This window comes from Aspergillus lentulus (assembly GCF_001445615.1).
Source record: "Aspergillus lentulus DNA, contig: Alt12, strain: IFM 54703, whole genome shotgun sequence".
NCBI lineage: Eukaryota > Fungi > Ascomycota > Eurotiomycetes > Eurotiales > Aspergillaceae > Aspergillus > Aspergillus lentulus.
In genome coordinates, this window is record NW_028322115.1 from 2,639,111 (window position 1) to 2,652,383 (window position 13,273).

Below are 13,273 nucleotides of genomic sequence, written 5' to 3' on the forward strand. Positions count from 1 at the left end.
TATGACGTGGACGGGTACATAACTTTCTATGTACAGTCATGGGCCTAGTGATGAAGTATCTGATACTGTCTGCCTGTAGACACCGTCTCTTCCTGGGCTGTCTGCACAAATCCTATGCGGGGCCCTCGTCCCGTCACCACCGTTGTGGAGGGGATCCCAACGGGAACAGAAAGTTGCTCAACCGGGATGATTTATCTAGTCCTTCGCTGCTCCTCTTACGAGTTGTTATCATCGAAGGGAAAAAATTTCTGGGGTCTGCTGCAGCCGCAGTGCGGAGAATTTGATGGACTGAGTAAGATTTATGTATATCTGAAGACTATTTGGCTTGTCATTTAACCGTACAAAGATACTCCCGCAGGGGTAGATAGTCTTGAGCCTAGACTCACTTAACAGTCCAACAGTATGTCATTACGCCGGTTACTCAAGTTGGCTGGGGGGGTTTTTTCAGCAAGCTGCGTGACTTTCGCTGTGGAGCAACCGATGTTCGTAGGCCAGTCGGTTTAAAGCTTGGGCGACGAACCCCTCGATAGGTTCAACTTCGGACATTATTGAAGCGATGTTCTTCGGTCCGGAGTCATGCGCAAACTTGGAAGATAGTTCAGTTGGTCGGATAAGTTTCCTTTGTTCTGAGTTGTTGAGAGTCGTTTGCCATGAGGGGAAGCTTCGTGGCAACCCCTAATTCTATATATCTATTCAACAACAGACCTTCCCCTCTTTTCGGTATCCCAAACCTAAAGGCATCGTAAACTCTCAACGTCCTACTCCAGCCTAGCATCCTTCTCTATTTCCAGTGTACATCAAGATGGCTACGATGCAAACCGGCTTAGACGTTCTTCGCAGCAGAACCATCGTCGACTGTGACACAATGAATGAGCAAGGTACCCATATCAGAATGCCCCAGTGAAGTGTTTGACTCAGCCTCTGCCGGGCTGTCTATTAACAGATAACCAGTTGCCAGAGACTTGGGTCCGTTCCAAGACTGTACTTCAAACCAGGTAGGTTGCACTTGTCGTGGTCCAGTCTCACAAAGTATCAGGACTATGAGCTGATTTGGAAAACCTGCAATGAAGGCTATTGCGTACGGCGAACTGTCGAGGCCAGAACACTTCGGATTGATCCGCAATTCCATCTCAGATGCCAATGATCTTTTGCCCAGATTCACTGGCCTCAGGCTGGAGGAGCTGGCAGTTGAGATTGCGGTAGGCACAGTTTTGGCATAGTACTAGAGTGCTAAGTAGCTGACAATGATTGTATAGATGGTTAGATTAGCCTTGAAAATAGCTCCTCATATCCGTGGGTACGTTCATGTTCAGACGAACCCTTACTACTCTTACTCCACTGAGAGCACAATTGTGAACGCTTTGAGTATGTCAACAGTTTCTCTGACGGAATTCCGCTAACGAAGCGCTTCTGCCACAGGAATTGTCCAGCTCTTTCAACACCTGCAACCAGGATTTGAGCAATCTCGTATCTGCATCAAAATTCCGAGTACATGGGAGGGTATGATGGCTTGCCGAGCTCTTGAGATGGCCGGGGTGCGAACGCTAGCCACGACGCTCTTCACAATGTCCCAGGCCATCTTAGCCGCGGAGGTCGGGTGCACGTATATAGCCCCTTATGTCAATCAATTGAAGGTCCACTTCGAACCAGGGTGAGCATGACATCTCCAGCGAATTGCTTGACTTGATCCGAGCAAGGTTGCACTGACAGATCGCCAGATTCACGGACCCAAACAAGCTCTTGCCTCTCTGTGTTTCAATTCAGAAGCATTATAAGTCCATCAATGCAAAAACAAAGGTCTTGCCAGCTAGCTTGACATCAACAAACGAGATATATGCCCTGGCAGGAGTCGATCATATCACAATCGCTCCAGACCTCCTGAAACAGCTTTCGCAACCCAGCTCTGCACCTCAGATGGAGTCTCTCTTTGACTCTGATGTTCCACCAGCAATATCTGTGGCACAACAGTCATTTGTCAACGACGAATCCGCTTACAGAATTGCCTTCACACGGGACTTGCATGGAGCAAGCGAAGAGAAACTCACACAGGCAAGTTTGGATGAAGTATGACACAACGCGGGGGAAGACTGGATGACTGACACCACTGCAGGCAATCAATATTTTCTGCGACATGCAAGACAAACTTGTGCAGCTCATGAGATCAAACATGGGTTAGGTAAAAAGGTAAATTTAAGTTCCGCATGAACAGACGTGGACTGGGAGACGGAGTACAAGAAAGATATATTCATGCACGTAAGACAACATTTGTACAGGAGAAATCAATAATATACAAGTGTATTCAATCCTCTGGGGTCTTGAAAACATCTGGGTATCAAGGAAGAAGATAAGTGCAGGAGTAATTCCCACTGGGATCAACAAAAAATATGGGAGCGGTAAGTCCCATCTACTGACTCCAAATTCTAAGTCTCGGTCAGACAAAGACGTAATAACGAAAAGGATGGGAACGAACCCGGAATTTGAGTTGGATAGACTCAGCAAAGCTCCGCGTCGCACCATGAGCGTCCCCGCGAAGTCTCTTAAGAACGAACTCGACTCTTTGAAGGCCAGAATTCGTAATGGGAGGGAATGGGTTATTGGATTGGCGCGGAAGGCCACACACTCAACCTGCCTAGAAAAAGTTCAATTTGCGTCTTGCGGCACCATCCTTTGGTGGCTCCTGGCTTGACACCCCTTCAGCAGGAACAACGGGATCCTTAGACCGAGCCTTTTCCGCCTGCTGTTTCTGCTCTTGCTCAGGCGTCCCTGAACGGTTGGATTCCGAGCCTGTGTTCTTCCGATGCCAGAGGGAATCTTCCTCCTCGATCTCGCGAAGAACTGTGGGACGAGAGAAATGTTAGTCCTCATAAAAAGCCATGGATGAAGCGACCAGAAATCCGCACCTTCTTCCCATTCTCTCTCCTTTGCCTCGTCTCCGGTGCCGAGCAATTTCTCCAGATCCACCTTCTCCCCTCTTTGTACTTTCTCAATTACCTCCCGTAGAAGCCGAATCTTTGCGTCGGTTGATCGAGTATATGCATTATATTCGTTCTTCAAAGCAATCATTCGGATGGCTTGCGACCCGATCAAGATGAATATGACGATGTAAAAACTAGCGGGATTCCATTCTTTCGATTTAGTAGGGGAATTTTCCGCTTTGGCGCGCCGATTTCGAATGAACTTGGGAATCATGGACTGCCATAACGATGGTTGAGCGATCTTCGGCAAATGCCCCGAAGTGGAATACTGGCAGTATCGCGGTGAGACCTGGAGGCGAAGTCTCCCGAGCGTCCGGGGGCCTGGTAGACCACGGACCATATGGTATAGACGAGTTGTAGACATGTTGTTGATGATGCAGAATGTATTATTTTCTTGGCTGCGACACTTCAACTACGAAGTTAAGATCGGCCAAAAAGGCCTTTGGATCGGAGAGTCGGGGAACCGACGGCGCTATGCCTCGGCGGGAGTAGTGTGGTTCTGTTGCTGCGACAACCACCGCTTGAGGCTTGGGCCCGACGCTGAGAGACACTGGCGGAGTTGACATGAGCTCCGCAGCCTCAATGTGTCTATGGCCGTAACTCATGGTCACATCTAAGCTCGCAAGGCTTCAACTGACTACAGATCGATATGGCAGTTGCAACACTACTTCCTGAATCCTCACTGGATTCGGTGAAGCAAGCCGTGCGCTCAACCTCAACATGCTGCAATGCCACAGTGTTGTCCCTCCAGTCTCTTTTTCGCGGTTCAATGAAACCGGTCCCCGACGTCGAGAGCGAATCTATGAAGAAGACGAGTCGGACGAAGAAGGCGGTGTCTGTATCCTCGAGACGGAGTAGAGCGACAATCAAAACAAACGTCTCGGCAAAAGGTGCAACAACAATTGCTGTGATCGAACATGATGCAGCGCGTTTGTCATGCCAGGAAAAGGTTTCACTGGCGACAGAGATCTTTAACACAACATTGAAGACACTCGCAGATGCATCAAAGTCATCAGAACTTCGTGTACCGACTACGCCTCTTCAACCAGCTTCACCGAATCGCGTCACAAAATCGGCGAGGAGATCGAAGACACCACAATGTGCAAAACCGGATGCAGCCAAAATCGACGGCGGCCTACTCGCAGTCGCTGAGTGTGCTAGTCTGGCACTTGCCTGCTTGAGGAATATGAAAGCCGAACAGAGCAGCCAGGGAGATGGGCCTCTTAATATCCAACTCGAGCAAGGCGCATGTGTCTTAGCAGGAAGATACATGTCTTTGGGACTGAATGACTTGGCCTACAAAGAACTACGGGGTCTTAAGAGGAGGGTCCAACAATACTTGAATAGTCAGGACACTGGCAAAGACGCCACTGTCGGGCGGAAGGACCAGCGAAGCACGGAGGAAGAAGCTCCCAAGGAACGAATGTCCGATCTCATATCCTTCAAGAACCTATCTCACGCTCGATCATTACACAGCTTGATTATTTCCTTCCAGTCCAATGCCCTTCGGCTCATAGCAGCGGAGAAACGGGCCGCGACAGTGCATAAAGTCTTGACTTCCTTGCAATTGACGAATCCAAGCAGCCCAGCGAATCTGATCACTGCAGCGGTTGAGTCCCAGACGATGACACGGGACAGGGCGGCTATGCAGCTTCAATTGCTATCTAACACGATAATGTCTATGTGCTCCGCAACACAGAAGCCAAATGATAACGACGCCTCCAAAGAATCACTGAAACCGATAACATCATTGACCCTTCAACTATTATCACTTGAGATTCGGTGCATAAGCTGGAAATTGTCTGGTCATGTCTGTGACGATGTAAAAGAGATGTGGGAGCCGCTGGCGCGTTATTTAGCGGCTTTCGTCAACCATTTCAAAGGTATCGAGAAGGCTGAGTTCGCTGCAACATACAAAACAATCGTCCGACTGCAGGCAGCTGTCGCTAACTCACAAAAACGACCTTCATCGAAGTTGAGAAACAATCTTTCGGTAGCCCGGATAGCAACCATCCTCGGACAACTTGCTCAAGAAGCAGGATGTTTCGAGGAGGCATCAACCCTTTTTACCGAGGCTCTCAATCCTCTGGCGGACGAAAAGTTGCTTTCATCAGCCACTGTACGATGCAAACTCGCGGCACTTCACTTGCAGACTTTGAAAAACTCGACCAAAATGCGTCAACCGAGCGTGCCCATGTCTCTCGCTGAAGTTACTGCAGCCATTGGTACGCCTCTTAGGGGAAATGAGAATGACTTAGATGAGCTGCTAGTCGAAGCAGCGAAGTTGAAGAAGATTGCAATGAGCTGGTTAGGGGAGAAGGTGGCCAAGGGACTTGATGCTACTGACGAGGAAAGGGAGATTTTGCCGAATATTTATGCATATTTGAACGGATTTGTGAGATTCCTGCGACGATACCTTGGGAAAAAACCTTCTGCAGATGAGGACCAAAGGGACCTCGAGGTATTCTACAAGCGGCTCGAAACTTGTAGGAGTATCGTTCTGGCTGCGGTAGATTCAGCTCTCGCAGTTGGCAAATTGTCCGTCATGTCACAGAGTCCTTCATGGGAGTCACTGCTTTCAACATTCTCCGACTGTCAACGCCTCCTGGTGGCGATAGAATGCACAGCAAAAGGGAAGCAGGAGCGATCGGACGAGAACGAGAGTGGCACGGGATTTGTGAAACTGTCCAATCTGTTCTGGTCTCGGTATATCAAAGACAAGGAGTCCGGGAAAGACTATCGCAAGCTCATGCATACTTTGAGACAGTCAATCAACTTTCTCGAGAATTGCTCGCCGGCTCAACGAAGAACAGGATTCGCAGCATTAAAGTACGAAAGACTCGCTCATTTATACCTCGAAGCGAACATGGGCGTTGAATGTGCAGAAGCATTCAGAGCTTCCCTCAACGAGCATATTAGTGCAGGGGCCTTGAAGCAACTTGTATCCGATGCTGTCGGTGTCTCTCCGCACCGGGCCTGTCAAGACCCGAAGAGCAGCTGCTTTACTTTCAACCGCATACTTTCTGCGTTTTTGAAAACGAATTTGCGTCTCCGGGATTTAAGCCATGCCAAGTTCTTTGATTGCCCTACCCTTGAGTCCTTACAGAGGGGCCTCCTTCTGGAATGGCAGCTCGGTATTTTGAGCGAATTACCATCTCAGGCTCATAACGACGAAGGCTTCCGTTCGACATTTGATACGCTCCTCAGTACAGTCTTGGAAGTATACTTTCCTGAATCGCGGCCCATCCGTCGCTTACGGGTCATCTTGATGGGTTTGCGCTTCTCTTTGGAGCACTCAGGTTCACTAGGACTGCCAACTGTCCGTCGACTTGTCGAGGAAAGCGTCAAATGCCTCAACAACGCTCAAGAAATTGGTAGCGATACTGACATGGAACTTTATGTGACACACCTGAAGAATTCAGTTTGTCTCACCCTAGGTCTTCACGAGGGGGACCTACGCTCAGATGAATTGGATCGGATACTGTGCTCGTGGAATTCAATGATGCGCAACTGCCCAGACAAAGACACGCTCTCTTCGTGCGTTGACGATGTGGACTATTACTTTCTTCAGGTCAAAGCGATTGTTGATTACACGGAGATTTACGGGCTCTGGAAACTCCAGCTCGCCGCTCTCGAACTGGTCCTGCGCATCACGGAGGTCCAAGGGACTAGGGATTTTTCTGAAGCCATAATCATATTGTCACGTTTGGTTTCGCAGTACTGTCGCTTAGGGCATTGCAAGAAGGCTGAAGCTCTTCTTATGCGCGCGGATCGATATCTAAACGAAGATGAAGTCTCTTGCCTGGCAAATCTATCATACCGACTCGCCCGAGTGGAATACCTACTCGAGACGGGAGAACTGGAGAAGGCAGCAGACATACTTTCGACCTCGAGGCTTCTGTACGAGAAAAATCAGAAGAAGGAGAACCTGAGTGACAGCTCTATCTTATACAAGATAGGATGGGAAAGATTGGTGGCGGATGCGGTCCTCATGAGTTCGCGGCTTTCGTTCGCCCAAGGCTCTGTGACGCAGGCTCTTTTCTTTGCCAAATTATGCGTCAAATTGAACTGCAGAATCTGGGCGAAGGTTGAAAGGATATCCCAAAGGAAGCAGGAGAAATCGCTGTCTGCAAGCCGCAGCTCCGATCTTGAGAGTGTTGTTGATGGGGTGGCAAGGCTTGATGTGTCCCAATCAGTCTCAACGACAAATCACACCGTCACTTATTCTCAGGGAGCTCCGTTTTGGCCTCATGTGGGCTCGCACCATACTGCTCTCTTGAATCTTGCATATTTCTCTGCCCATTATGGTCTATTCCAGGACGCTGTCTACTACGGTGAGCAAGCCCTGAAGATCAACAGGACACTTAATGCGAATGTTCGCTTGATCGCTTCCCAAGCCCAACTGGGCTCTTATTGGATATTTGGCGGGCGTCTCTCTGAAGGTCAAGAGCTTCTAGCAGCTGCAGAACAACTGTCTAAACAATTGGAAAGCAGTGTTGAGCTCGCTTCGCTGCAGATGAGCATTGCCTCCCTTCACAGGTTGCAGGGCAACTACCACGACGAATGGCAAGCTCTCCTGAGGGCGGACCGGATAATAGCCGACGTGACAGCATTGGAAACAACCGAATCACTTCCTCTACAGTCGACCATTTCTGAGCTGGAAGATGGAATGGACAAACTAAAAATTCGGGGAAGTAGCAGGAGAGCACAACCAAGTACAGCAACAGCCCGGAGAACTCGTGCGACTACTGTATCCTCAAGAACGGCACCGAAGTCCTTGATCAGCAAACCGGACGCAAATGGAACAATTTCGCAGTCTGTCTCGCACCTCAGAAGTGGCATCCTCCAACAGCAGGCAGCGTGTTCGCGTGCCCTAAGAGAGTTTGAGAAAGCCTCGCGTCTGTTGACTGACGCGCGGAAGTTTGCTACGTCTCGAAACAGCCAAATATCGTTGCATCTGAAAGAAAGTGAACATCACCTTGCTGAGGCCATACGGCAATTCGCGTCGCATGCGGTCTACTGTGTTCTGCCAGAATCGACAATATCCCTCCCTGCTTTACAATCGCCGAGGAAGGTAACGAGCGAGACTACCCCTTCCACTAAACAGCCCACTACACGTAAATCACGAGCACCTGCCAGAGGGACGCGGACCAAACACGTGAAAGCAAACGAAGATTTCATTGATATTTTGTCCAAGGCTGGTGATTGTCTGAACAACGTATTTTCGGCTGCAACGGCTCTGGGATCAACCTTGGACAGCCATATGGCGTCCCGCCTGATGAGTCGCATTTCAATGTTGTCGCATACGACTGCGCCTGGGCGTCCAATGCCATGGTCTCAACCGCCAGCGAATGTGAATGGTAGGTGTTACCCTCATCATCAGTACTGGATAGATCACTGACTGAGCTGTCAGAAATTGGCCGCATCGGCGCTTTTTCGCGCGAGCGAATCGCTATCGGTATTGACAGGCAACTCTCCGATTTCAATGATCCGCTACTTTGGCCAGCTCAGGGGTCTACAGCAGAACCAGATACAGACCTATGCAGCACCTTTACTGAAGAATATATCGATATCCTACCGTCTAACTGGAACGTACTTTCCTTGTCCCTCAGCGTCGACTGCACGGAATTCATTATCTCTCGGCTACGCAAGGATCAATCGCCCTTCCTCCTTCGACTTCCATTAAAGAGAGGGAACGGTGAGGACGACGAGGATCAGTTCACGTTTGAGGACGGAAGAGGAGAGATGCAGGAAATTATCAAGCTGGCGAACGAAAGTGCACATGCCGCGAAGTTACAGAAGGACCGGCACTCCAAGAAGGAGTGGTGGAGAAACCGCGAAGCTCTCGACCAGCGCTTGCAGAACTTGCTGCAGAACATTGAGAACGTCTGGTTCGGTGGTTTCCGGGGGATCTTTTCACCTATGGCGCACGAAGAGGCTGCCCTCTCGCGGTTCGCAACGTCGTTTCAGAACATCCTAGACAAGCACCTCCCTTCGAGACAAAAGGGCGGCCGTTCAGCAGCTCCGAGGCTATCGCTACATCGCAATGTCTTGGAGTTGTTCGTTGGCGTGAACGACCTAGAAGGCCAGGAAGATCCTGAGGAGACATTGATGGATCTTTTGTACTTTGTGGTCGACATCCTGCAATTCCAGGGGGAACGCAATGCCTATGACGAAATCGACTTTGATATGATGGTGGTCGAGACACTTGATGCTGTGCGGGGCTACCATGAAGCGGCGCGGCGCTTACGCGAAGGACAGCGACCGCAGCATACTGTCTTGGTCCTGGATAAGGCACTGCACTTGTTCCCGTGGGAATCACTTCCATGTCTGGAAGGATTGCCGGTATGTCGTGTACCGTCCTTGGAATGTCTGCGCGAGCGGATTCTTCAGTCCGAGAGCATCATCAAAGTAAAGGGCAGCGACACCGGATTTGCCATTGACCGTGGAAATGGCACATATATTCTCAACCCTACAGGAGATCTTCAGACGACGCAAGCCACTTTCGAGGCCGACCTTGGCCGCCTAGCTACTTGGACGGGGATCGCCAAGCGAGAGCCGACCGAAGAGGAGTTCAAAGATGGCTTGGAATCCAAGAGCCTATTTCTGTATTTTGGCCATGGGAGTGGCGCACAGTATATCCGTGGAAGGACTATCAAACGACTTGACCGATGTGCAGTTACATTCCTCATGGGATGTAGCAGTGGCACACTGACCGAAGCGGGCGAATACGAGCCATACGGGACCCCAATGAATTATTTGCATGCAGGCTGTCCCGCTCTCGTTGCGACCCTGTGGGATGTGACCGACAAAGATATTGATCGCTTCGCCAAGTCTACATTCGAGAAATGGGGACTGATTGGAGACCGGGATACCCATGGCGAACGAACGACGCTCCCGAGCAAGGGAAGATCCCGATCGGCGAAAACGAGCAGCACTGAATCTTCTGGCCCAGTGATGCTGGATGAAGCAGTATCCAAGTCACGAAGTGCCTGTGTGTTGAAGTACCTGAATGGCGCGGCGCCCGTCATCTATGGCATTCCTTCGGTGTTTCTCGAATAGACCTGTACATAATGTGTTTTGGTGTTGGCGTTTGCTAGGCGAGGATGACCTGTTTTGTGCACTGTTGGAGTTTGTAATTAGATAGATGGTGGATGTTCCAGTTAGAGCATTTATTATTGGCGTTGTGCATTTCCATCCTGTGTATATCTATGAGAACGAAGTGACGGAGGCCTGTCCTTTCCATGGTTAGTGCCCCAATATGATATAGTATCACGTAACCTCTGTCTTGGTCACTCTAATTCCCCAACACCTAGCAACATAAGACCAATCTACCATTACCTAGACCAGGAGGACTTTACAATAGCGAATATCTTCGACGAATCAGCTTGGGAAGCATATTAGGAAGCGAATAAGAGCTCTCAGCTTCGCGTGGGAGGACGTCGGCGCGCAAAGAGACTACGTTCGGCCAGTACGTCCTTGGGCAAAGACGAACAATCGTCTCCAGAACTTTCGTTGACTCACGATACTGCAGCCGTCGACCCCGGATCACGCTCAAAATGGCCAAAGAGGAAAAAGACGAGTTCGGCCCTGCCTGTCCTATTCCCCTAGTTATCCAGCCTCACGAACGTGTTGAACAGCTTAAAGAAGTCCTAAACGATCCTGAACAGCAACGTCAAAGGATCAACATTATGGCACTCATACGGATGTATGAAAGTGGGGAGCTCGAGCCCCTTACAACCGGTTATACAACCTGGCTCTGTGATGGGAAGATCATGGATAAAACGCTCAGCACTGAGCGCCGTATCCCAAGAATTCCTCAAGGGTCTGTTGTATGGGCTGAGGTTGGTGCATCTTCATCATAACTTAGTATTTTTCTTACCATTCATCTAGGGGATTGGTATGCAGATTAGTATGTGGAGTCGACCCCAGTAACTATCTCTATACAGTGAAACAGTCCTCACATCTAATCCTGCATGTAAAGTTCATGTCCATAAAGGGCAATGTTTTCCGGAATGCAGGATCCACAGGGGACTCGGCATATATTTCTGCTAAGAGGATATCAGGCCATTGATTGGAGGAAGCTATTTTTGTAGCCTAGTACCTGTCTAGATACAGTATCTCCATCTGACGTTGAAAAGGTGGTGGGGAGAAAACAGCAGAAGAATGATGAAGTTGCTGCCCCTCACGGTTCCCCTCACGGTTCCCCTCCCCCACCCTCCGTCACAAAAACCACCGGCTCCATCGTCATTCCACTACGATCTTGCATGTTCACAAAGACCAGCTGGGATTGAGATCACACAACCATGTCCGTCACCACAAAAGCCACAATCGCCTCCTTTGGCGGCAAGCTACTGAAGCTGGGCCATGCCGCAACCTCCACAAAATGCGAGATGAACTTCAACCTCTACCTACCCCCACAGGCCTTCCAGAACTCATCCCAGAAGATTCCCGTCCTCATCTACCTCTCCGGCCTCACCTGCACAGCCGACAATTGCTCCGAGAAGGGCTTCTTCCAGCACGGCGCAAGCAAGAAAGGCATTGCGGTGCTCTACCCAGACACCAGCCCTCGTACGTTACAGCCCACCCCCACCCCCGGTCAATGATAAGCTATAGCACACATATTGATGCAATGCACCCGAGAACAGGCGGTCTGAACATCGAAGGCGAGAATGACTCATGGGATTTCGGCACGGGCGCCGGCTTCTACGTCGACGCGACAAAGGCCCCCTACAACAATGGGTACAACATGTACACCTACGTCACCGAAGAACTCCCCAAGGCGGTCTTTGAGGCGTTTCCGCAGCTCGATTCGAGTAGGGTCAGCATCACGGGACATAGCATGGGTGGTCACGGTGCGCTGACGCTGGTACGTAACCTATCTTAATAAACAGTTTGTCCCAACGGGAGGTAATATGCTGACAAGTGCCGCGCGTGACAGTTCCTCCGTAACCCGGGCAAATACAAATCCGTCTCTGCCTTTGCGCCCATCGCGAACCCCATTAACTGCCCCTGGGGCCAGAAAGCGTTCGCGGGCTACTTCGGCGAAGACCAGAAAGCGAAATGGGCGGAGCACGATGCCACCGAGCTGGTGAAGAAGTGGAAAGGGCGGCTGGATGTCCTCATTGATGTGGTACGTGTTTTCCCCGCAAATTTGCCTTCTTATTTGACTTCGGAGCGAGATTGACCGAATGCGCAGGGTACCGGCGACAACTTCTACAAGCAAGGCCAGCTTCTCCCGGAGAACTTCGAGAAGGCCGCCAAGGAGGCTGGCGTTGAGGGCGTCAATATCCGCTACCAGCCTGACTACGACCATAGTTACTACACCATGGCGACGTTCTCGGATGACCATGTCGAGCATGCGGCCAAGTATCTCTTTGCTTAGTGGGTTTCCCCTTGATAATTTGTGATTGTCTTGTTCAGTGAAGCATGCAAAGCTATCCGAGTACTTCGTTGGATGCTGAAGTGCTCTGCCTAATTGTACATGTATCTGGCGTCTTCTGATGATGACAGATAAAAGTGAGCGTCGGGCGCCGAAGTCACATATATAGAGTGCTTAGCAGGCTGGCCGGTACAATCAACTTGCAAAGAGCAACGATCTTATCCAATACTCAGTATCTACTATCATCTATGCACAGAGAGAATGGGTAATCCAAATCATATTCTTGATATTGTATCTCATATTTTCATGATTTATCATTAAGTTCTCAAGACCGTACATACGTAAACCCTCGTTGCTGGGTATCCATCGTCCGCTGACCGTCGGAGATCGGCCATAAGACTGATAAACGAGTCGACTGCTCGCAAGATCCCGACAACTCCACTTGGCAGGTACGTCCCAGTCACTCATCCGAAACCGCCATCCCACGTAACCAAAACCCAGCCAAAACCCAGGTCCTCACCTCGTGCCAGTAGCGGTCACCCTGACCATCCGGCTCTCTCCGTTTTCTGCATTGCCTCTGCCTCAGTAGCAAGGTTCCAACTCGTCGCTTCCGAATAAATCGAGAATGACAAAGAACGCTGTATATCAACGCCTAATCATGCAAACGAATGCCTCACCAACTATATACTTTTCTGTACCGGTGGTGTAGTGAAGTCGTGACAGTGGGAAGGAAGCGCGTGCTGGGGACAGACCAGTGTCTTTTAAAAGGACCACATGATAATATCCGTCATCAAACCAAACTGTGGGGGAATCTAAAAGGAAGTGAAATGACTGAGGAATGCTGAAGAGTATGGGTGAATAGAAAGATGAAAAGGAAGAAATAGAGATGACCGCGTCCGAGGTAAAATCATAACCA

At 49.9% G+C, this 13,273-nt stretch overlaps 4 protein-coding genes across 4 annotated transcripts; 3 read left to right on the forward strand and 1 right to left on the reverse strand.

Annotated features, from left to right (window-relative positions):
* Positions 1-1,064: 1,064 nt before the first annotated feature.
* ALT_6784 (transaldolase family protein) lies at positions 1,065-2,176 on the forward strand (the record flags this gene model as incomplete). Its single annotated transcript, XM_089600131.1, has 5 exons — positions 1,065-1,199; positions 1,257-1,365; positions 1,420-1,651; positions 1,719-2,064; positions 2,111-2,176. The coding sequence occupies 5 exons, from the start codon at positions 1,065-1,067 to the stop codon at positions 2,174-2,176; spliced, it is 888 nt and encodes a 295-aa protein (XP_089455593.1).
* A 453-nt stretch (positions 2,177-2,629) lies between these two features.
* Positions 2,630-3,339, reverse strand: ALT_6785 (DUF5321 domain-containing protein; the record flags this gene model as incomplete). The annotated part of the gene is made up of 2 exons (XM_033561008.1): positions 2,630-2,835; positions 2,901-3,339. 2 exons carry the CDS (start codon positions 3,337-3,339, stop codon positions 2,630-2,632), a joined length of 645 nt encoding a protein of 214 aa, XP_033416899.1.
* A 285-nt stretch (positions 3,340-3,624) lies between these two features.
* On the forward strand, positions 3,625-10,037 carry ALT_6786 (C50 family peptidase; the record flags this gene model as incomplete). Its single annotated transcript, XM_033561007.2, has 2 exons — positions 3,625-8,335; positions 8,389-10,037. 2 exons carry the CDS (start codon positions 3,625-3,627, stop codon positions 10,035-10,037), a joined length of 6,360 nt encoding a protein of 2,119 aa, XP_033416898.2.
* Positions 10,038-11,281: 1,244 nt separating this feature from the next.
* Positions 11,282-12,360, forward strand: ALT_6787 (S-formylglutathione hydrolase; the record flags this gene model as incomplete). Its single annotated transcript, XM_033561006.2, has 4 exons — positions 11,282-11,546; positions 11,624-11,844; positions 11,917-12,108; positions 12,175-12,360. The coding sequence occupies 4 exons, from the start codon at positions 11,282-11,284 to the stop codon at positions 12,358-12,360; spliced, it is 864 nt and encodes a 287-aa protein (XP_033416897.2).
* Positions 12,361-13,273: the final 913 nt, after the last annotated feature.